The 22,046-nt window shown below is 38.2% G+C and overlaps 1 protein-coding gene across 1 annotated transcript in view; it reads right to left on the reverse strand.

Annotated features, from left to right (window-relative positions):
• Positions 1-21,863, reverse strand: part of LOC311291481 (NACHT, LRR and PYD domains-containing protein 1 homolog) — a 31,123-nt gene extending 9,260 nt beyond the window's left edge. Inside the window, exons 1-23 of the mRNA XM_084410517.1 lie at positions 21,788-21,863; positions 21,572-21,660; positions 18,995-20,660; positions 18,398-18,478; positions 18,205-18,279; positions 17,984-18,100; positions 17,437-17,583; positions 17,194-17,271; positions 16,951-17,039; positions 15,764-15,828; positions 15,427-15,503; positions 15,111-15,325; positions 14,709-14,965; positions 13,031-13,147; positions 12,686-12,830; positions 12,409-12,447; positions 10,856-11,105; positions 6,769-6,876; positions 2,085-2,351; positions 1,270-1,435; positions 702-770; positions 354-430; positions 52-269 (exon numbers count right to left, since the gene is read on the reverse strand). Coding sequence (XP_084266643.1) covers positions 52-269; positions 354-430; positions 702-770; positions 1,270-1,435; positions 2,085-2,351; positions 6,769-6,876; positions 10,856-11,105; positions 12,409-12,447; positions 12,686-12,830; positions 13,031-13,147; positions 14,709-14,965; positions 15,111-15,325; positions 15,427-15,503; positions 15,764-15,828; positions 16,951-17,039; positions 17,194-17,271; positions 17,437-17,583; positions 17,984-18,100; positions 18,205-18,279; positions 18,398-18,478; positions 18,995-20,660; positions 21,572-21,599 — 4,351 coding nt within the window. The 5' untranslated portion in view covers positions 21,600-21,660; positions 21,788-21,863. The remainder of the gene's footprint in view (positions 1-51; positions 270-353; positions 431-701; positions 771-1,269; positions 1,436-2,084; positions 2,352-6,768; positions 6,877-10,855; positions 11,106-12,408; positions 12,448-12,685; positions 12,831-13,030; positions 13,148-14,708; positions 14,966-15,110; positions 15,326-15,426; positions 15,504-15,763; positions 15,829-16,950; positions 17,040-17,193; positions 17,272-17,436; positions 17,584-17,983; positions 18,101-18,204; positions 18,280-18,397; positions 18,479-18,994; positions 20,661-21,571; positions 21,661-21,787) is intronic.
• Positions 21,864-22,046: the final 183 nt, after the last annotated feature.

The following is a 22,046-nucleotide window of genomic DNA, read 5'->3' on the forward strand; positions in this document are numbered from 1 at the left end:
ACAGTCAACAACTGTGAAACATTAATATTTAGTATGTAGAAATACACATACCAGAAAATATTTCACAGTGTGGAAAGCGCAGTTGTGAGATTGAACCATGAAAACAGTCAATGTTGTACAAGGGTCCGGCTGGCTGCATCTGACCCAAACCATCTAACACACGAGGATCCCATGAGACAGTTTTATACAGCACCTCTCCTTCACCCTCCATCACAAACACAAGGCTGGTCAGACTGCAACGAAACTGACCAGCATGTGGACACACAAACCTGGAAGGCATAATAAACTTTATAAAGTCAAAACAGTATGCTTACATTCTAACAATCTCCAAAAATAAGATAAGTCTTCAATACCTGTATGTATTTTTGTGTTTGTCCTCATCATCTCCCTGAAGTAGTTCAGGTGTGAACACTTCTGCATCTTCTGAGGACTGAAATAAAGAAAAGTATAAAGAGTATATGTATCCTCTATAATGTCATGTTACAGTATGTAAAAGATTAAATGTAAACATTCTGAATAATGGGATTACAAAATAGTGTAATTAAATGAAATACCGTACCACTGTTTTTAGTACAATGTTTTATAGCTTCAAAATCATCTCCAGATTCAAAGCAATTCATTCACACAATAAATATCACAAACAAAAAATAATAATTGTTATAATAAGAAAAAATTAAGAATCCTCTTCAGCTTCTACTCACTGATTGTGCTGAAGATGATTCAGCTTTTAATGATGAGCAAGACCCAGAATCTGAACTCTCTCCTTCTGTCTGACAAAACACAATTCAAACACTTTAACATTTGTCCGAAATAACTGGAGTTATTCAAAAACGTTTTGCACACAATACAATTTTTTTTCTAGATACAGCCAATTAAGTAGACTCATATGTTAGCCTACATAAAACATTTTCTTTGTACAACAACAAAGAAAATCAGATCAGATTTTATGAAATTACTGTTAGGAACATTACTGTAACTCAAAACTACATATTACATTGAGATTATTTTCTGTTTTCTGACTCCTAAAATTAACATATCCCAAAGCACCAAGAGTGAAAGTGGGATTTGTTAAATAAAACAAATTAATTAAATCAAGGTAAATAAACGTCTCGGTTACATATGTAACCCTCGTTCCCTGAGAGAGGAAACAGAGACGTCTCGTCGTGACCAACGATTTTGGGATCTCGCTCAGAGGACCGATCTACTTCGAGTGTAACTAAACGAGCCAATTTCACATTGGCATGCAATCATTGCATTCAGCTGCTCTGCCTCGTCAGCGTGGGCATAAATGAGCTGCTGGTGCATGATGCAATCAGTTTTTCCTGAGGAGTTGAGCCGAGTTGGTGACCCAGGCCCCAGCGACGGTACAGCGCCCGTGGCGACGGGACGAGACATCTCCGTTCCCTCTCTCAGGGAACGAGGGTTACATACCTTCCTAAAATAAGTCATTTTTGCAGGTTTCTCAGAAAACACCAAAAATTTAACCTAACTTTAGAGGTTGAGTAGATTTTCGTTCTTCTTGATGCAGCTGCCATCATGAAAAGCTTGTAAAATTGCCTAAGTCTTTTGACTTAGGCAAAATAAAATGGCCTAAGTCAGACTCTTGACATAGGCCATTATATTACAGGGGTAGAATTGCATGATCTGTTCAACTGAGGATGTGGGCGATTTTACCAGAGGTGGCCAGCATCATGAGGAGATGACTTATGCAAAACAAAAATTGTCAAAAAACGACTTAGGCAATTATGTAACCGAGACGTTCCCTATCGTTCGGTCACTCTCGACGTCTCGTCGTGACCGACGATTTTATGGACCCCAACCAAAGCGCCACGGGCCTCCTAAACCCTCTTACCCTTCTTGGCGATGAGACAGGGCTTATCCAGAGAGTGTTCGTCACTATTGTTCCGAATAACCCCTTTATAGTGACAAATATTGGATAACGCTGGGAAAGTGTGCCCCCCCCCCTTCTTTTACAAAGGAGGGAATGCTGCGGAATCCACATCCTACTAGAGGTCTAGTGGAAGATACCGTATGGACTAACCTTGTGAGGGCTGTGCAATACGGAGTCCCTGAGTGGCTCTCACCATCCGGAGGATAACAACAGGGACAGCAGGGTGGACTCTGCCGGGAGAGACTGGGGCTTCATTAAGAGCTTGCCGTGGAACACGCATATGGAAACCTGCTGAAGGTCACACATTTGGCCATCCAGGCCTAGAGCTGGTTCTCGAAGATACATCAGTCGTAGGCTTGCAGGTCCCCTACCCTCTTGATGGAGGCCAATGACAGCAGAAGCAAAGTCTTCATAGTTAGAATACTTCTCATCTGGCTTGATCAACACTGAATTTCCCCAGCTAAGGAGAATAACAGCGTAGATGACACTCATGATGACAGCAAAATTATAATTTTCTGTATGTCTACTCTTATATATAACTCTTACACAGTCAGGGTCCAATCAATCTGCTTCAATGATTCCTTCAGGGACTTCTCTAACATGAATCCATCTCAGGGATTTATCCTGAAAAAGATTTAAAAAATGAACTACATTAAAGTAGCCTGGCTAACGTCAGACCAAGTCTCATTTGAGACTTGGTCTGGGAACTACGTGTGCATTTTCTCGTATTTGAGGCGTGGTTTACGAATGCCCAGAGCCGTTTATTGGGCGCTATGAATGTCTATCAAATGCGCCTGTATGTAGCTCATAGCCAATCGCTTCAATTATACCAGATGACGTATGTAGAGTGAGAGAAATTCGACGAGGAAAAAGACGATGGGTCAAAGATTTATTTGTACACGATGGCGTTTAGCGAATATTACCGTTTGTGCAAGATAAACATGAGGGTAGAAGGTAACGTCGAGTCTGATATAAACAAACTGCTTCGGTGTCGTCATCATCTTGCTGCTCCCTCCCCGTTCTGTGATTGGTTCCCTTTTTCAGGGGAAAATTTGTTCCATGGTGTCCAGACTGCCTAGCATCGCGCTGCGAGCAAGGCAGTATGGGGAAACCCAGGCTAACATTAATTCTACAACTATAAACGCTTCTGGATTATTGTGCTCAATGGCTGCTGGGGAAAACCTAAAGTTATTATGATAATTAGTATGAGAAATCAAATGAAAACAAACTATTAAGATATTTTTGTAATTTTCACAATAGTAACAAGAAAACGACATAAAACCTTTGTGAATGCTCATATACTGCAGTTACCGGAGTTCAGTCAGTCTGGGACAACGGCTCTGGTGTGGTCAAAACATGTATTGATGAGCGAATGCCATCAATCAAGTTACAAAACTGGAAAAGTGAGGTCCCTAATGCCACACAAATAAGATACATCTTAAATAGTTTGACCTCAGTCTAGAGCACACATAATCTGAGACAAATTCATTTTGCTTTATTTTCCAGATCCAATCTAGGCTCGTTCTTAAGTACTAGACTAGAGCTCCACGTTCTAGTGACATGCACACTCGTCAAAAACGGCGCTTTAAATCTCTTGACAAACTACAAGACGTTTATGACATTTGTAAGTATTCTAAATAAAAGATATAGATTGTACTGAATGTCAGCTAGCTTATTTGCTCAAGATATGAATTTATTGAGTCCATATGTTATGCAAACAATATGCTTCCTACCACACAACTTTGCGATGCTGTTTGCGGTTGCGAAACTCCCACTCGTTGAACTAGGCTGATAACGACGGAACGTGCGAACGTAACTTTGGTGCTTTTGAGAAAACGCACCCCTGATCATTTTTGTCAGAAATAAAGTAGATTTTTTTCTGGTTTTCATTAATTAACCATGTTAGATCTCTTGAGTTTGAGACCTATTTGGCACCATTATGTATGATGAGAGGATAATGAATTTGCCAATCACATTTAAATATCAGAGATGGAAAGGTATGGGAATGAATGTGTAATACTGTGTTTATAGTGCAAATGTGTTGTGGCAATTTTTCATTAAACAATCATCAACTGCGTAAGAGACACTCTGAAAATCAAATGATCATTAAAGTATTTTATTCTTGCAAGAAGGCCCAGTTGCCACACAGAAGTCACCAGTACAGTCTGTGAAACAAGTGCGACGAAGGGAGGGAGGGCAGAGGAGCCTTTATATCTTTTCCAAGGTCTCTTACAGGCCGGCTCTTATCTATAGAAGGGAAGGTTTCTCTGCTAGTGACCTAATCCTGCTGAGTTTATTCCTACAAACTCAGAAGTCCCAAATGGGACCACCTCTGATCCCAAGGGGTCAGAGGTTCCCTTTTCAGCTGTCTCCCCCTTTGTCTCACAGTGTTCACATTAATCATTATATTGAGAAATCAGGAGCACACCTAGAGTGTGAAAATTAAAATTCCCATTACAATCCCCCCTTTTTATCATTCATTGATAATTGATCAATCAAAACACATCATACTAATACTACAACTGATCACTCTTCTTAAACTTGCAGGAACAGAAAAAGATTAAAATGAAATAAGCTTAGGCTGTTCTGTAAGGATAGGCCCTTAATTTTATAGCAAGCAAGTAAAGGTTTATATAAAGCCGGGCTAGGTGGATAAGCACTGTTATCGCACCCCCAACACAAGGTCGGACCCTCAGTCACCTCAATATAAACAAGAAATAGTATAGATTATATTTAGAAAGAAAAACATCATTAGGAAAAGATAAAAGTAAGATAAAAGTCCCTCATTTCAAACTCTGTCCTTGTACGCCACCTCGTGACACGGATGGCTACTGTTTTTAACCCTCTTTACATATCATCGTCCTTAAAAATAAAACATACGAAAATAAGACAATAAGGAAATAGGAAAAAATAAGAAAATAAAGAAAAACACTCCCATCTACCACATGTTACAAATTATTCTGTTACTTGTATCATCTGCCTAATTTTTGTTCATCCTTGGGATAGGCTGTCATTTCACATTTCAAATCATTAGATTTATCTCAATACATCATCAACAACCGTCACAAAACAAATTATTCTGCTAAACTTAAACTAGCACGTCCTTGATCCCTCACTGCCCTCCGCGTCGGCGCGTGGGGTTGCTGAGGTTGGTTGGTGTAGTCTAAGGTGAGAGGCGTGGACCCAGGTGTCACCCTCTCCGAACATTTTTCCCGATCCTTACAGGATTTTCCCTCAGATCCCGACTGCACCTCCACTGGAATCAACCATTTGCTGTCTGCTGTCACCTGTGAATGCAGACCCTAGCTATTTTGTTAGTGACCGCTTGTCTAGCCGGTCGTCCCTTTTGGTGTGACCTGTGGAATCAACTTTGCTCATGTCAACAAAACAAAACAAATTATTTATACATTTGGAACAGAATCAGTTCTGTTCGACACAATCCATCCTGACATTCTGCAAAGGGAAAATTTTAAGTTATGCGCTGCACAAGGTGTGGCCTTTCATTCTGCCCTGTATCAAGTCTGCATGCTCTGTAAAGAAAAACAAATGTCGAGGTTATTGTCAGATAGTAAAGTACGTAGTTTCTTTTGTCTGCTGTGCTGCCGCGGCCTTCGCTGCCGCATCTGCCCTGGCGTTTCCTGTCGAAACAGTCCTTGTTATAAGCACTTACAGACAGCAAATTTTGTTAGGGAGAAGAACGACTTCTTGCAGGGCTTTTACCCAGTTAAACCCTGTGTCCTCCCAGCATTTATCGTCCCACCTGTGCGATTGCATTCATCAAATTTGAACCCCTTGGTATGGCAATTGTTACCATCCCCCTTTGATGCATGATGCACAACAGTGTTTGGGTAAACAAAGTTTTCAACTAACCCAAATGTTGTCCTTCAGCCAAATTTCCCCCCAGACATCTTTCTCTGCCTCTGAAACAAAACATTACGTAAGCCACAATCAGTTCTTCTTATCTAATAATTTGAAGGGCACTGGCCCTGAGTCTCACTGCTTTTCAGGCCTGTTATTTGGTCTCTTAAGTCAGTCATCTACAAACATTTTCCAATGTCAAAGTCATCAATTGTTTCTATCAGGTCAGGTCGTGGTGTACAGACTTGGTCAGTATCAGTCAAACAACATTCTCCTCTCTTTGTTCACAATAATCTACAGAGCTTGATGACCAAATTTCTTTCAAATTTGTCATTTGCCTTAACCCATCTGTAATGATAAAACTCTCGTTCCAGAGGTTAATGACACATACATTGACACTATTCAGACTTACCAAGACCTGGTCCATTCACCCTCAAACACACACACACATACCTGACTATAAATCACTCATATTCACATCTTTTCCTAAAAAGATTAACGTTTATAATAAGATTTTAAACTTCTGTAGCTTTTATCTAATTTTACATGGTCTCTTAACCAGTTTCAAAGCACGTCTGTTCATTATTCATTTTCTCTTAGAAAAGTCAGCTGGGTTGTTTTGGTTCATTATCATTATTTTGCTTCAGCTTGCTAGCAGGCCGATAACAGAAAGACAGACAGAGTACCCTTCCTCCACTCAGAGTCTCTCTCACTATACACAACTAATCTTTTCAACAGCCCCCTAAGACTGTAATTTAGACAAAACATAATAATAAATTCATTACAATAACCTTTGAACATTAACCTTTATCCAGACTTTTCTTGAATCTACAAAAGCTGTCTTCATCTTTAGCCACCACCATGTCTAACGACCTTCAGGAGTTAAAACTATCTTACAGGCATATTATTTCAATATCAACACTTCCATAATTTTTCCCTTGCCCATAAGGCAACCAGCATCGTGTTCCTGACATAAATTAAGTTTTGTTACTGTCTCCACAACAAATAATGACAATCACCTCATGGTCTCAGCTGGCTCTTGAAAGCCCATTCCTGTTAGCTCTTTATCTTTAATCTCCATCAGGGTGTATCCCCTGGCATCGTTGCAGTGATGGAAACGCGGTTTTCTGGTGAGTGGTATAGAGGAACTCACATTTTGCGGGTCAGACTGCCATGACTCGTCGGCACAGCATCTCCCCTCTCAGTGACCTGCTGATGCTGGTGGCTAGTGCAGTCTTTCAGCGTTCAACTCTCATACCTTTCTCACATATAAAAACACCTGCCTTCTCTATTTGGCAAAGCGCCCAGCAGCGATGCAATCCTGCTTTGGGCGTCCATCCTTTTAAAGCCTTTGGAGAATCTTACCCGTCATCGGATATACACCTCATGCATACTGGTCATCGCGGTTATTTTCATTTTCTTTTTTTCATCATCACGCAATCAGTTTTCTTCAACAGAACTCAGCTGTTCTCTGGAGCTCAGGAAAGTCACATTCAAGAGTCACCTCACCCGGACTTGCCTAATAAGTGTTAAGGGAGACAGGTTAATAGCAACACGATTTAATCACTTAAATCTGTTAGACCTCTTCAGATCAGCAAAATCTCAGTGAACTTTAATCACATTCATCCATTCCGTGTACTGTTACATCTGTAGCCGGAGCCATCAGCCCTGTATCATGGTGGAAGCTAAGATCAGACAAAGAAGTTACTGGCCCTGAATTAAACTAGTCAAAAACGTCATTTCTATTGTTTAAGACTTCTTTAAAGTCATTCAGTTTTACTTTTAAAACATATGCCCTCTAAGTATAAAATCCTGTAACATTATTTCTTTTAACATCTCCATGTCTATGATTTTTCAACTGAAACACTGTGCCTTACTATATTATGACACAGGCTCAGATAACAGCCTTTAGCTGACATTGAATGAGAGAGACTCTGAGGCATTCAGGACTGGTACAGTGCACTCTCATAAACTTCTAAAATCAAACTTTATCTACCATCTTTTAACTCTACTCCAGCGTAAGGCATCTTTGCCAGAAATTACATGCGTTTTCAAATAAACATAATTTTTATATTTGTCTTTTGCCCACATCAGGGAATTTAGACATTACAAATTTCCTCTCAGATCGTGTCTCTGTCGCACTGGACGTCTCAGCCACAGCACACACCAGATTCCGATAAGCAAACTGTTTCAGCCAATCACAAGCTTATCTTTTGAAAGCAAAACATCAGCTCTTAGTTCTTTCATGGTCAACACTATTCCTCCACGTTCAAGACACTAACAAACAGTTTGTTTAATCAGATGCCTTTCTACATATTTTACATTTATCAACTATTAATCCAGTAATACTGCTTTTACTTATTTGATCACATTTCATCTCAATTTTAGTTGTCAGGTTCTCAATTACTTCAAAGTATTTTTCTAGGAGTTTATCAATCTGCAATTAGGATTCACACTAACTTTTGAGGAGGTTAGCACTCTCCGCTTGTGATGCATCTTTGCAGTTATCATTGTAAATCATTTATGAGACTAGTCTCTCAATATAATCTAAACCTTTTCTAAAAGTGTTTCATTAACACACAATCATCCCTTTAGTTACTTTTATGTATTTTGCAACTTATACTTTTAGTAATTATCTGTAATTTTACATCAACCTGTATTCATCAATTCACTTATGAAAAATATTATTATAGATCTTTCCTTCAAAAGGATTCCCTTAAGACTTCAATATTTTGACCTTGTTTTAGTTTTATCTCTTATTCTTTCTCAGACGAAAACATTGATATCGTCATTTACACACTATCTACTTTCAAACCCACATCAATACCAGAAATTTCTGTTACTTTCACATTTTCTCACCTTCTGAGTGGCCATTTACAATTACAGGCTAAATGGCCCTGCTGACCATAATTAACACAACTCTCTGTCATCTGGTGGGTTCGTGTATCAGCCACAACTACAGCAGCACACACCTTTACTATAGTTTGATCACTGTGAGCTTGCAGACGGCTCAAACTTACTGCACACCCTTGAAGCAGTGTGTCCCCATCAGGAATGTAAACACAGCCACTGATATGCAGTTCTCTGTATTCTTTTACACCAGTGGCGGATTCAATTGCAATAGCCAAATCATAATCTTCATCATTATCATCGGCAGCACATTAATTTTCATAAACTGCACAGAAAATCATTCAACATATTCTAAGGGGTTTTCACTAAACATTTTCTTTTTTTAACTTCACATTTCTTTGAAGTCAAAGCTTCAGAGCACAGCTGCTTACAGCGTTTGCTCTCTTCTGTCTCACTGTTTGTTTCAGGACTCTTCATAAAGTATAACATTTGTACTAAATGCCATCAATTTCATTAGCACTGGTTGGAAACAGTATTCCTCTATCAAATGGTTCAACTTAATGTTATCATTATTTTCTCAGTCCCACTTATCTCTGCTGTTTCACATGATTTCTTTTTTTTCCCTCATTCCCACATTTACTTCACGCACACACTTTCAGGTGCCGTGGGCACAGACTTTTCACATACTTCACTCTGCTTTTCATTCAAACCAACATTCAACCATTGCATCACAGTTTTTACACACGTTTTGCACAGGCACAACTTTCCTATGTCTAACATGCCCTTTTCCCCATAGTTTTCTTCATTGCACAGTACACTGGTGTGCAACATTTACTGTTGGATGCTCCCATGATGGCTGTTTTGTTTCTTTCACTGCTGCCTGTGGCTTTCTCAGCGCGCTTTAACTTTTCACCCAAAGTCAGAAGGGTTGAAATTAATTTCTGCTTACTCTCAATATCTTTCTCTGGAATTCAGTTTCGGCCTGGAAATTCCTCGACCTGTTAGGTCTCAATTTCCTGCCCTTTTAAAAAACTTCCTTCCCTTGATCAATTATTTCAGCCTTGAATTAATCTTCTATAACGAGTACTGGCTTCGGTCCGGACAATATCTTGACCTTTTGTGGTCTCAATTTCCGTCCCCTACTTAAAAGCCTTTTCCCTCGTACCACAGCTTTAGTTTCAGTTTTCAAATACAGCCATTATGGTCCATCACAACATTTTCTTTTTCAAAATGAATTCTTTTCAAAACCCCGAAAGTAAATGAATTTACTGTCTCTTACCAGAGATTTTCTGTCGCCACTCGGGTTCTTTTTTTGAGTTCCCTCTGGAAGTCCTCCCCGGGTCTGAAGCGGCTGGTTCTCCTTCTCTCAATATTTTTCGAGGTGAGACTGAAGCCTGTTGCTTTCAGGGCGTTTTCCCTCCACCGTCCGCTGATCAGACCCGGAAAGCCCTCAAGGAAAACTCATCCCACTTCTGACACCAAAATTGTTGTGGCAATTTTTCATTAAACAATCATCAACTGCGTAAGAGACACTCTGAAAATCAAATGATCATTAAAGTATTTTATTCTTGCAAGAAGGCCCAGTTGCCACACAGAAGTCACCAGTACAGTCTGTGAAACAAGTGCGACGAAGGGAGGGAGGGCAGAGGAGCCTTTATATCTTTTCCAAGGTCTCTTACAGGCCGGCTCTTATCTATAGAAGGGAAGGTTTCTCTGCTAGTGACCTAATCCTGCTGAGTTTATTCCTACAAACTCAGAAGTCCCAAATGGGACCACCTCTGATCCCAAGGGGTCAGAGGTTCCCTTTTCAGCTGTCTCCCCCTTTGTCTCACAGTGTTCACATTAATCATTATATTGAGAAATCAGGAGCACACCTAGAGTGTGAAAATTAAAATTCCCATTACAATGTGAGAGCATGTTTCAGTGTGACTCTTGAGATTAATTTCCTTACATTTCTTACGTTTGGTCTTTACATAAAGACTTGAGCGTCAATATTTTATATACCATTGATTTACAATACAAAAGATGCTCATTTGATCTTTCCAAAATCATGTGTAGAACATGATCATAAGGTTTTACACAAACTTGTGTAGTTTCGTGCCAGAAATATCATTTGCAAATCTTATGGTAACTTAAGAAAATAAGCATCTAAGTCTCTCTCTCTATAAATATATACACATGTATAACGCTTGAGCTGGTGTTTATGTCTCAAAATGACCAAAGTTTTAGCATTGCTGCAGTCCACTGGGTCCAGACTCCAGTTCATCTACTAGATAAGGTTCGTTCTCCTTCAGCAGTCTGTAGAATTCTGCTTTTACAGAAGCTCCTCCTGAGTCAAGAGCATCCAACAACCGTCTTGTTTTTTTATGTCGTGTGTCTGCAGCATTAACTTCACTGTACATTTCATCTGGAATCATGTCTTTGGTCCTCAGACCATCAGCAATCGCCATCGCTGATGAAACTCTTTTAATGAGTTCATCCCTGTGTTTTTTCACAAATACAGATTCTGATTGAAACAAAAAAACAAAAAAAGTTTGTGTGCGACAGATAGATAGACCAATCATTTGAAATTACTGCTGTCAAATTGATTAATCGCATCTAACATAAATGTTTGTTTATATAATGTTTGTTTATAGTGTGTGTGTGTGTGTGTGTGTGTGTGTGTGTGTGTGTGTGTGTGTGTGTGTGTGTGTGTGTGTGTGTGTGTGTGTGTGTGTGTGTGTGTGTGTGTGTGTGTGTGTGTGTGTGTGAGTGAGTGAATGAATTTTATATATATACACACACACACACACACACATATATACACATACATGTACAGTACCAGTCAAAAGTTTGGAAACACTACTATTTTTAATGTTTTTGAAAGAAGTCTCTTATGCTCATCAAGCCTGCAGTTAAAAAAAAAAAAAAAAAAAAAAAACTTAATGATGTTGCGGCCGTACCATGGGTGCAGCAGGCGTAGTGATATGACGCAGCGCCTAAAAATAGTCCCCAGCTCGGTAACTTCTTCCAACGTGACCGGGACTAAGTTTGTCTAACCTATTAGACCTATTTTCAGGCGCTGCGTCATATCACTACGCCTGCTGCACTCATGGTACAGCCGCACAGTTCCTTGATTATTACGCTGGAATGAGAGTAGTTCCTAGTCATATAGGCTTAGAAAATCGCAACTTTTCATTTTCCGTCGAAACTGTTTCCATCATTGATAATAACTGAGTATCAAATCATCATATTAGAATGATTTCTGAAGGATCATAAGTCACCAAAGACTGGAGTACTTGCTGATGAAAATTCAGCTTTGCATCACAAAAATAAATTACATTTTAAAGTATATTAAAAAAGAGAACCATTATTTAAATTTTTTTTTTTTTTTTTTAACTGCAGGCTTGATGAGCATAAGAGACTTCTTTCAAAAACATTAAAAATAGTAATGTTTCCAAACTTTTGACTGGTACTGTATATACATATACATATATATATATATATATATACACACACACACACACATATATTTTTTTTTTTGTCATGACAACTGAGTGTTCCGCATGGTAATGGTACTGTACACACACATATTATATAAACACAAACTTTATGCAGTGGTGAGCACACTTTAATCGTGAAATGGCCCTTTCGGTCATATCGCGGTGCCCTCGGAACGTGATTTCTACCGAGGGGGACCCACACATAGGAAATGAGACTTCGCCCCAGCCTCCGCAGAGGTCTGTCATACCACACACACCACTGCTTTTATGTTAGATGCGATTAATGGATTTGACAGCACTAACTGAAATACATCTATGAGTTCATACCTGTTAGCCTTTTGTGAGCAGAAGGGTCTGCATCTTTACCTGATGTTATTAAGAAATAAAGAAATTTGAACACTGAAAAATCTAAAACTTTAATATATATAAGTTAAGTAAGTATTATGAATCAATAAATACTTCACAAATCATATTAAGTTTAGTACAATGGTTTAGATACCATAATCAAATTAAATCTATTGATCATCTAGTAAGTGTTACCGGGTTTCGGTACCCATCCCTAGTTACAATACTAGCAACATCTATCACTCTTGTCATTCGTTACCTGTGAGAAGGATTCGTCGAACCCACACTTCCTTTCCTTCAGTTTTATCAGAAAGACTCAGCTTGACCTCCTCAATGTTGACATTCACAAACGCTTCAAATGTGGGATGATAGTTTGGACCAAAATTACACTCAAACATCTCAGTCTGAAAAAAGAACACCAATATGAAGGCGAGAGACTAAATTACTAAAATCACATATCTATTACACAAATTACTCATTATGAAAAATATGCTAAAAACAACTAGAAATCAAGAACATTTCTCAAGGAAAACATCTTAGTGATATTAATTAGAAATCTGAGAATATATTGCTGACATGTTTATGCAACCTAAAATGAAGTTACCTCTGGTTGCACTGTAGATGCCTCTGGTTGACAACACAGACCGTATTCTGTTCCCGGAGTAAGAGAACACTTTGAACTGGTTTTAATGTGGTTATTCTCTGCATGCTGGTTCTTGACCTTAAGGGAGTAAAAGGCTTTTTAGATACAAAAGCCAGAGGTAACAGTAAAATAGTTCCTTCCAATATCTTTAGAAAAGTATCCTCACATAATGACTAAATAGTGTAAATAGTGTCCTCTCACTTAAAGCTACACTGTGTGATATTTTCCCCCATCTAGCGGTGAAATTGTATATGACTACCCAGTGAATATTAGTTTCTGTTCCTTTCAATTTCGAGGGCGTTTTAACTCCTACGGTGGCCGTATTATTCCAAGATTAACATGGCTTCCAGTTCGACTTCATCCAATTGCGCCTTTAAAACTATCACCTGTGATCCGTCGCAGCACAGATTTATGTTACAAGGTAAACAATACTTTTTCACCATTGACATGAGGAAAAGTAACGCAAGTTATACTAGAGGTTGTTCTGGCGCTATGCACAACCATGCTATGGTTAGACAAGCAACTATAAAACTTCGAATTTACACAAATAGGCTGAATTAGCTATCGAGAAGAAAGCAGGCAACTTCAGCGTCCGTTTTAAAATCTTTGCTCCTCATGAGCTCTTTCCATCTGGGAAAAGTTACTCCAATATTGACTTTGGTCTTGCTGATTTGCCTGTCGCGTTGACGTTTTAATTCTCTCTTTTGCTTCCTTGGCGACTCTGCTACATGTCCTCGAAAATAGGCGTGATCCTCCGTCAGCAATCTTTCAAATCTGCCGGCAGTCACGAGTAATCTCCCCCTCGCATTCGTCTCTGCGTCACTGACCCCTGATTTCCACCAACTGCGGAACGTCTGCGGATCCGCTCCGGAACGGCGGCGGAATCAATAGGTTTCCATTAAAGTCAATGTGTGTATTTTCACTGACTGCGGAATGGCTGCGTTCCGACTCCGGCGATCCGCAGCCCTCTGAAGCAGATACGCAGAGCTTCTATTTTTGCCGGATGCCGGAGAGCTCCGCAGCAATTCAGCACTTATATCGCGCGATCATACGTGAATTCGCGAGATCTCGTGGGTCCTCGTGACTTCAGCTGTCAGTCATGGCCGCAGCCGTTCCGCAACAAATCCGGACGACGGAGCACGGAGCCGACACGCAGCGGAGCCGATCCGCAGCCGTTACACAGTTGGTGGAAATCTGGGGTGAGTGTAAAGCACGAAAGGCGAAGCTTGAATTTACAGGTATGTTCCTCTTTGGCTAATGTGGTTTCAAGATGGAGGGGCAACATGGCGACGGCATTCAAACCCCTCACCCGTATGTACTTTCAATGGCAGATTATAAACTTACGAGAATAATTTATTACTTGAAAGAAGTAAATATACATTAATGAGCACATATATTTTTGAAAGAACTAAGTGTTTTTTGCTAAGAATCAACTAAAAAAATTACACAGTGTAGCTTTAAGAGATTTACACCACAGTCATCTCAAGTATGTATTTTATAATGAGTAATGTGTGCCTTTCATTAGGGGAATTTGATACGGATCAGAGTGTAATAGAAGGCACATTTCCACAGAAATACACTTTTTATTAGTATTATGTAATCATTTGCTTTCATTTGAACAAAAAAAAAATAATGATACCTCTGACAGTGGAACATTCAATGGGAGCAAATGGACATCCAGTATGTTTTCTCTATGTCTCACAGTTATTGGTCGCAGAAAGACAAGCACTTGGGCACATATAGGGGAAGGAGAAAAGATCATCCTTTTTAAGAGCCCAAAGATGGAGAGATCTCTGATGTCAATCATCACATGAGTTTCAGTTACTTTGAGAGGCTGCATTATTGCTGTATTACCACCAGTTAAATGTGCTACAGCCAAACCATCCTTGTTTTCCTCTGTAAAACACATAGGAATGATAGATTCGTATATTTTATTATTATATTATCATATTATTATACAGATTTTTTTCAACAAAGCTGATTATTTAAACCCTCAAATTATGATAATTATCATTATATGCATATATAGAAATAAACATACCAGAGTTTTCACAGTGTGGAAGGTGCAGTCTCGAGATTGAACCATGAAAACAGTCAATGTTGTACAAGGGTCCGGCTGGCTGCATCTGACCCAAACCATCTAACACACGAGGATCCCATGAGACAGTTTTATACAGCACCTCTCCTTCACCCTCCATCACAAACACAAGGCTGGTCAGACTGCAACGAAACTGACCAGCATGTGGACACACAAACCTGGAGGACATATAATATTGATTTTATTTTTAAACTTTATAAAGTCAAAACAGTATGCTTACATTCTAACAATGTCCAAAAATAAGATGAGTGTTCAATACCTGTATGTATTCTTGTGTTTGTCCTCATCATCTCCCTGAAGTAGTTCAGGTGTGAACACTTCTGCATCTTCTGAGGACTGAAATAAAGAAAAGTATAAAGAGTATATTTATCTTCTAAAATGTCATGTTACAGTATGTAAAAGATTAAATGTAAACATTCTGAATAATGGGATTACAAAATAGTGTAATTAAATGAAATACCGTACCACTGTTTTTAGTAGAATGTTTTAGAGCTTCAAAATCATCTCCATATTCAAAATAATTCATTCACACATAAATATCACAAACAAAAAATAATAATTGTTATAACAAGAAAGACTCTTCAGCTTCTACTCACTGATTGTGCTGAAGATGATTCAGCTTTTGATGATGAGCAAGACCCAGAATCTGAACTCTCTCCTTCTGTCAGACAAAACACAATTCAAACACTTTAACACCATTAAGAACAAGTGAAACCATCGAGCATTTGTCTGAAATAACTTATTCAAAAACTTTTTGCACACAATACAATTTTTTTTTCCAGATACAGCCATTTATAAGTAGACTGTAAGAAAAAATGATGTTGACGTCGAAGATCTCAAAAATGAAGTTTATTACAGCATAGCAGTGGCAAGGTACACAAAGCACCTTGGGTTCACCGGCGTCAGAATGAACCCAGAACATCCAAATCTTAAACCTTTTATCCTGTTCTTAATGTAAATTAAGTTGATCTTGTTGCAACAGCTGTGGTCTGTATGTTAATGAAGTTGAGACACCCCATTGTCTGAGAAAGTTCTCTGTGTCCCACACCCAGTCCCATTCTACAATTGACTACCATTTGCTCAGGATGTGATCAACCCAAATGGTCAAGAAACAATAGAACTTGACTGCCTTAATCTCTATGATAATTAAGCCATTTTGGGGATGAGCTTATTCTAAAATATATTTAGGAGTGGAATCTGGGTTGAGGCAGACTACAATTTCTTACAAGACTCATATGTTAGCCAACATAAAACATTTATAAGCAAAGAAAATCAGATCAGATTTTATGAAATTACTGTTAGGAACATTACTGTAACTCAAAACTACATATTACATTGAGATTATATTCTGTTTTCTGACTCCTAAAATTAACATATCCCAAAGCACCAAGTAAGAGTGAAAGTGGGGATTTGTTAAATAAAATAAATTAATTAAATCAAGGTAAATAAACCTGAGTTACTCGCCACTTGGCCAATAACTTTATAAGTAACTATAATATTAGTTGCTTAAAAGAGAGCAGACTCAGTCAGACTCAAATAAAATCAACTAAAGAAAGCATCTGTCATCATTTGTTGGTCCTCTAATCATGTATACAACAGTGAACACTTTACTATCAGATGTTTTGACTGTTGTCAGTTCTCTAGATTATTTGGTTTATTCTCAGGAATATGAGTTATAATGAAGTACATAATGAAGGCACAGATCAAACTCTATGGCAGGAGTCTTGATTATAAAAAAAACCCTATTTGCTTACATATTTTCTTTTTAAACATAATTTCTTACTTATGCTCTCACTCTTTTCTTTCTTCATGTTCATCTTCTCCACTGTGAATCTCTTCTCATCTGGCTTGATCAACACTGAATTTCCCCAGCTTAGTAGAAAAATAGCATAGATGACACTCATGATGACAGCAAAATTATAATTTTCTGTATGTCTACAGAACATAACCTTCATAATGGCTAATGGTTAATAAGAAATAATGGCTAATAAGAAATGGCTAAAAAAGTCTAATATTTAACTCTTACACAGTCAGGGTCCAATCAATCTGCTTCAATGATTCATTCAGGGACTTCTCTAACATGTATAGATTGATGGGATTTATCCTGAAAAAGATTTAAAAAATGAACTACATTAATTCTACAACTATAAACGCTTCTGGATTATTGTGCTCAATGACTGCTGGGGAAAAACAGATATTTTTGTAATTTTCACAATAGTAATAAGAAAACGACATAAAACCTTTGTGAATGCTCAGATACTGCAGTTACCTGAGTTCAGTCAGGCTGGGATAGGCCTGAATGAGGGACAGGATTTCAGGGGCAAATGTGCCACTCAGACGTGAACCATCCAGACAGAGTTTCTTCAAATCAGACAGTGATTTCAGGAACACCAACAGTTCCTTATACGTAAAACCCCTAAACAACACAAAACACAGATGAAGTAGTAAAATGTGACATGCTGGTTCTCAGGCTCAAAGCTTATACATGCTTTTATTTTTTATGAATAAAATAAAGAAGAAATTAATCTAATAAACACCTAATAAATCTACCAACTGATCATGATGTAAGATCCTTAACAGCATAGTTTACTCAAAAATGAAAATTCTCTCATCATTTCAGTGCAAACCCATAAGACTTTCGTTTACCTCTGAAACACAGATTTGTTGAATGAAAGTCTTATGGGCTTGGAACAACACGAGGGTGGGTGAACAATCATTTCTGGGTGTACTAATAATTTAAATATATTTTTGATAGTAAATGGCAGCCATTCTTAAGGGGGTTTATCTGAAAAAGAAAGAATGAAGCTTCCACTCACAAATGTCGTGTAAGTCTCCAACAACTCTCAAACTGTACAACATAGTCGATGGTGGAAACCACTGAGCTTGGACAGGTTAGAGTCAATGATGTGATCACTGAACTGCTGAAAGACAACCTGAAGCATTCACAGATATAAACATCAGTAAAGGTTTATAATAATCATCAGATGGTAGGATGAGACTGCAATTTTGTGTGTGAAAAGTGATTAGAGTTTCATACGTGATGTCTTCATCTCTGACTGACACAGTGATCTCTGGGAAAAATCCACTTTCACGGTTTTCAGGCTTCTTTATACTGGCAAAATTGAATGAGTGTATTTCATTATTAGATATGACATAAACTTGATTAAATATACTGAACAACTGAATATGGCAATGTGTACAATTTTATTCTAAAATGAATTATACATTACTTGAGTTTATGCAGAATCTTCCCTTTACCAGCAGCTGAGATCAAACCAACAACATCGACTGAAATGTGATCCATCATCAACCTTTGAAAGTAAAAATTTGATTTGATCTTCAAAAAATCATGGTTCAAAAAATTTGAAAAAAGATTTGATCTTCATTACACAGACAGCTAATTCTGGGATTGTGTGTGTTTGCAGTGATTCAGACTAAAGTATGGGAGCAAATTTTTTTGTTAAGTTTTGACTCAGCATTTTCTCTCACTCCGGTCTGGCTCAGAAAAGTGATTCTCAGTGACTGTGGAGTAAGCAGTGTGTGGTAAAAAAGAAAACACTGTGGTAAAAATCAAAACAATATCACACAATAATGACTGCTGTAATACTGAATATCAGATTACACTCGAGGCTGAATCACAGCTGTGCTCATATTCAGCACTACAGCACTATTGCTTGTGTGATATTGCATAAGTATTGAAACAGATACAATTTACATTTAGAGCTCCAAGAGAAGTGAATGTTTTGAAATTTCTGTAAATAAAATGTAAATGCTGTAAAATGTCATGTGTTTATGACGTGTCAGAAAAGGCTCAAAGTTTCGCTCACCACAGCTCTTTACAGCGGTACAGTTCAGGCTGAAGCATCTTCAGATCATCAGATGTTACATGGAGTTTCAGGTTTCTGATGTGTTCACAGCACTGTAAACAGTACTTCAACACCCAACAGTCTGTCCTTTTCAGTGGAATATTTGACAGATCTATCACAACCAAACCTCCCAAAACTTTCCCAACAAAGCTCTTCTCATGGAGCTCATAGAGACAATGGAGAATGAACAGCATGTGTTCATTTTGATATCTCTGTGAGCACTGATTGAGCCATTCCTTAATCTGGGATTCTGTGTTGATAGAGACGGCCATGTTGTACTTTTCAAAAAATGAGGGGATCCATTCTGTCTTACAGAGACCACAGAGGAACAGAATCACAGGCTGCAGCCACTCTGAATGTCTAACTTCTACATCTGTCATTGAAAAGTCCCTATCAGACCAACAGGACAGAGTCCATCCTCTCTCTACAGTGTGAAGCAGCTCTCTCACTTTCCTCTGGGACTCTTCTTCATCCAGAAGGACATAGTACAGAGCGGTGAAGAACTCCTGAAAGCTGAGACACATAAATTTGAACATCGTCTCCTGGTGGATTCTTCTCTTAATGAGGAACTTGCACAGGAATGGACTGCCATCAGAGTCTGAAACCGTTTCATAAACACTTTTCTCATCAAACAAGACCTGATGTTCCAGCATCCCTCTCTCTGCCAGCTGACCCAGACTCCTCAGCAGAGTCGGGCCGGACTGACTCAAACCCTGGCAGTGATGCTTCAGTAGAGTAGACACAAAGTCAGCGTAGATGGAGGTGGTGGTTTCCAGTCCACTTGTTACATTTGCACCAACTCTGAACATCTCACTGATGATCCGGCAGATAACAGGTATGGAACAGGCAGTGAGGAGGGTTTCATTTGCTCTCACACAGTCAAACTCTTTCCTGAAGAACTTCTGGAAGTATCCGTCCACCTGACTTTCAGAAAAGCCCATGATCTCAGAGAAACACTGTTGTCCTTTCAGCATCTTGTTCACAGTGTTCTTAGACCTGGTGGTGACCAGCAGTGCGGACTCAGGGATGAGGTACCTTCTCATTAGGCCACAAATAATGACCTCAGGTGGGGCTTTCTGAAGCGGATCAGTGTTTGCTGACTTGTCATAAATGTCCTGTGTGAGTCTCAGCTCATCAAATCCATCAATGATGAAAAGCACCTTCATTGGTGACTGCTGTAACATCTGTGAGATCTGATCTGATGTTAAACTGCAGCTGTAGCTCAAGAGCTCAATTAAGTTCATCTCCTCAGAAATACACATCAGCTCTTCACACCTCAGATAGAAAACTAGACCAAAACATCTAGAGTATAACCTTTCAGATGCCCAGTCCAACATGATCTTTAGAGCTATGAAGGATTTGCCACTGCCAGAGTCGCCTTGGAGAATGACATTCACTGGATCACGGAACTGGAAACTACCACCCATAACCCGCAAACAACCCAAAAGCTCGTCCACACTGATGATCTTAAAGATGTCATTTTCCTTTTTCTGAATGATCACTGGTTCACTATAGAGGGCAGGAAATAACTCTTTTTGACCAGATAGGAAGCTCCACTCATTCTCATACTTCTGTATGAGTGACAGCTTATATTGATGTACAATCTTCTGAGATTCTGAAGGAAATCCTGTTGATTAACAAACAAAATGTAAGAGCAAATACAGTAACACTCAAACCACTTACTTTTGCATTCTAACTACTTTTTTTTTTTTTTTTGTAAAATCATTAAAATACACTTATTAACAAAAAAACAAAAACTATAAAATTGTGTGTTTTAGAGAGATTCTCTAATCTCTAAAGAATGCTGTCAATTACATAGATCACCAAGCTCTATATGCTATATGGGTTCAGTGTCACTGTATAAACTGACAACTCATGATCCAAAATATACCACTAACTGAAGATATTCTGGAGCATATTTTCTCATATTCTCAGAATATTTTGTTGGATAAATATCTGAATATGCAATATTTCAAAATAAGGAACAGAGCCTCTGCTTTTAAACAAACAAACAAAAACCAAAAACATTTTATTCTAGCTTGAATGTTGGTACGTTTTATACAAAAGCAACATTTTAAAATGTGTAACTCAAAACTACACATTATATTGAGCTTATATTCTGTTTTCTGGCTCCAAAAATGATAATACGCCCAAAGGACCAAATAAGAGTGAAAATGTGATTTGTTAAATAAAATAAATTATTTAAAATGAGAAAAATGAATCAAGTTAAATAAAACTGAGCTACTCGCCACTTGGACAATAACTTTATTAAGAACTAAAATATTAATTGCTTATACCAGATCAGACTCAGTCAGACTCAAATAAAATCAACTAAAGAAAGCATCTGTCATCATTTGTGGGTCTTCTAATCATGTACACAACAGTGAATGCTTTACTATCAGATGTTTTGACTGTTGTCAGTTCTCTAGATTATTGGGTTTATTCTCAGGAATATGAGTTATAATGAAGTACATAATGAAGGCACAGATCAAGCTCTATGGCAGGAGTCTTGATTATAAAAAAAAAATATTTGCTTACTTCTGCTCTCACTCTTTTCTTTCTTCATGTTCAACTTCTCCACTGTGAATCTCTTCTCATCTGGCTTGATCAACACTGACTTTCCCCAGCTAAGGAGAATAACAGCGTAGATGACACTCATGATGACTGCAAAATTATTGAATGTCTAACATAACCTATATATATATAATGAACTGAAAGAAATGGCTAAAAAAAAGTCTAATATTTAACTCTTACACAGTCAGGGTCCAATCAATCTGCTTCAATGATTCATTCAGGGACTTCCCTAACTTGTATAGATTGATGGGGTTTATCCTGAAAAAGATTTTAAAAATGAACTACGTTAATTCTACAACTATAAATGCTTCTTGTTTATTGTGCTCAATTACTGCTGGGGAAAACCTAGTTATGATGATAATTAGTATGAGTAATCAAAAGGAAAACAAACTATTAAGATATTTTTGTAATTTTCACAATAGTAATAAGAAAACGACAT

Source organism: Rutilus rutilus (assembly GCF_951802725.1).
Source record: "Rutilus rutilus genome assembly, chromosome: 6".
In the NCBI taxonomy this organism is placed as follows: Eukaryota; Metazoa; Chordata; class Actinopteri; order Cypriniformes; family Leuciscidae; genus Rutilus; species Rutilus rutilus.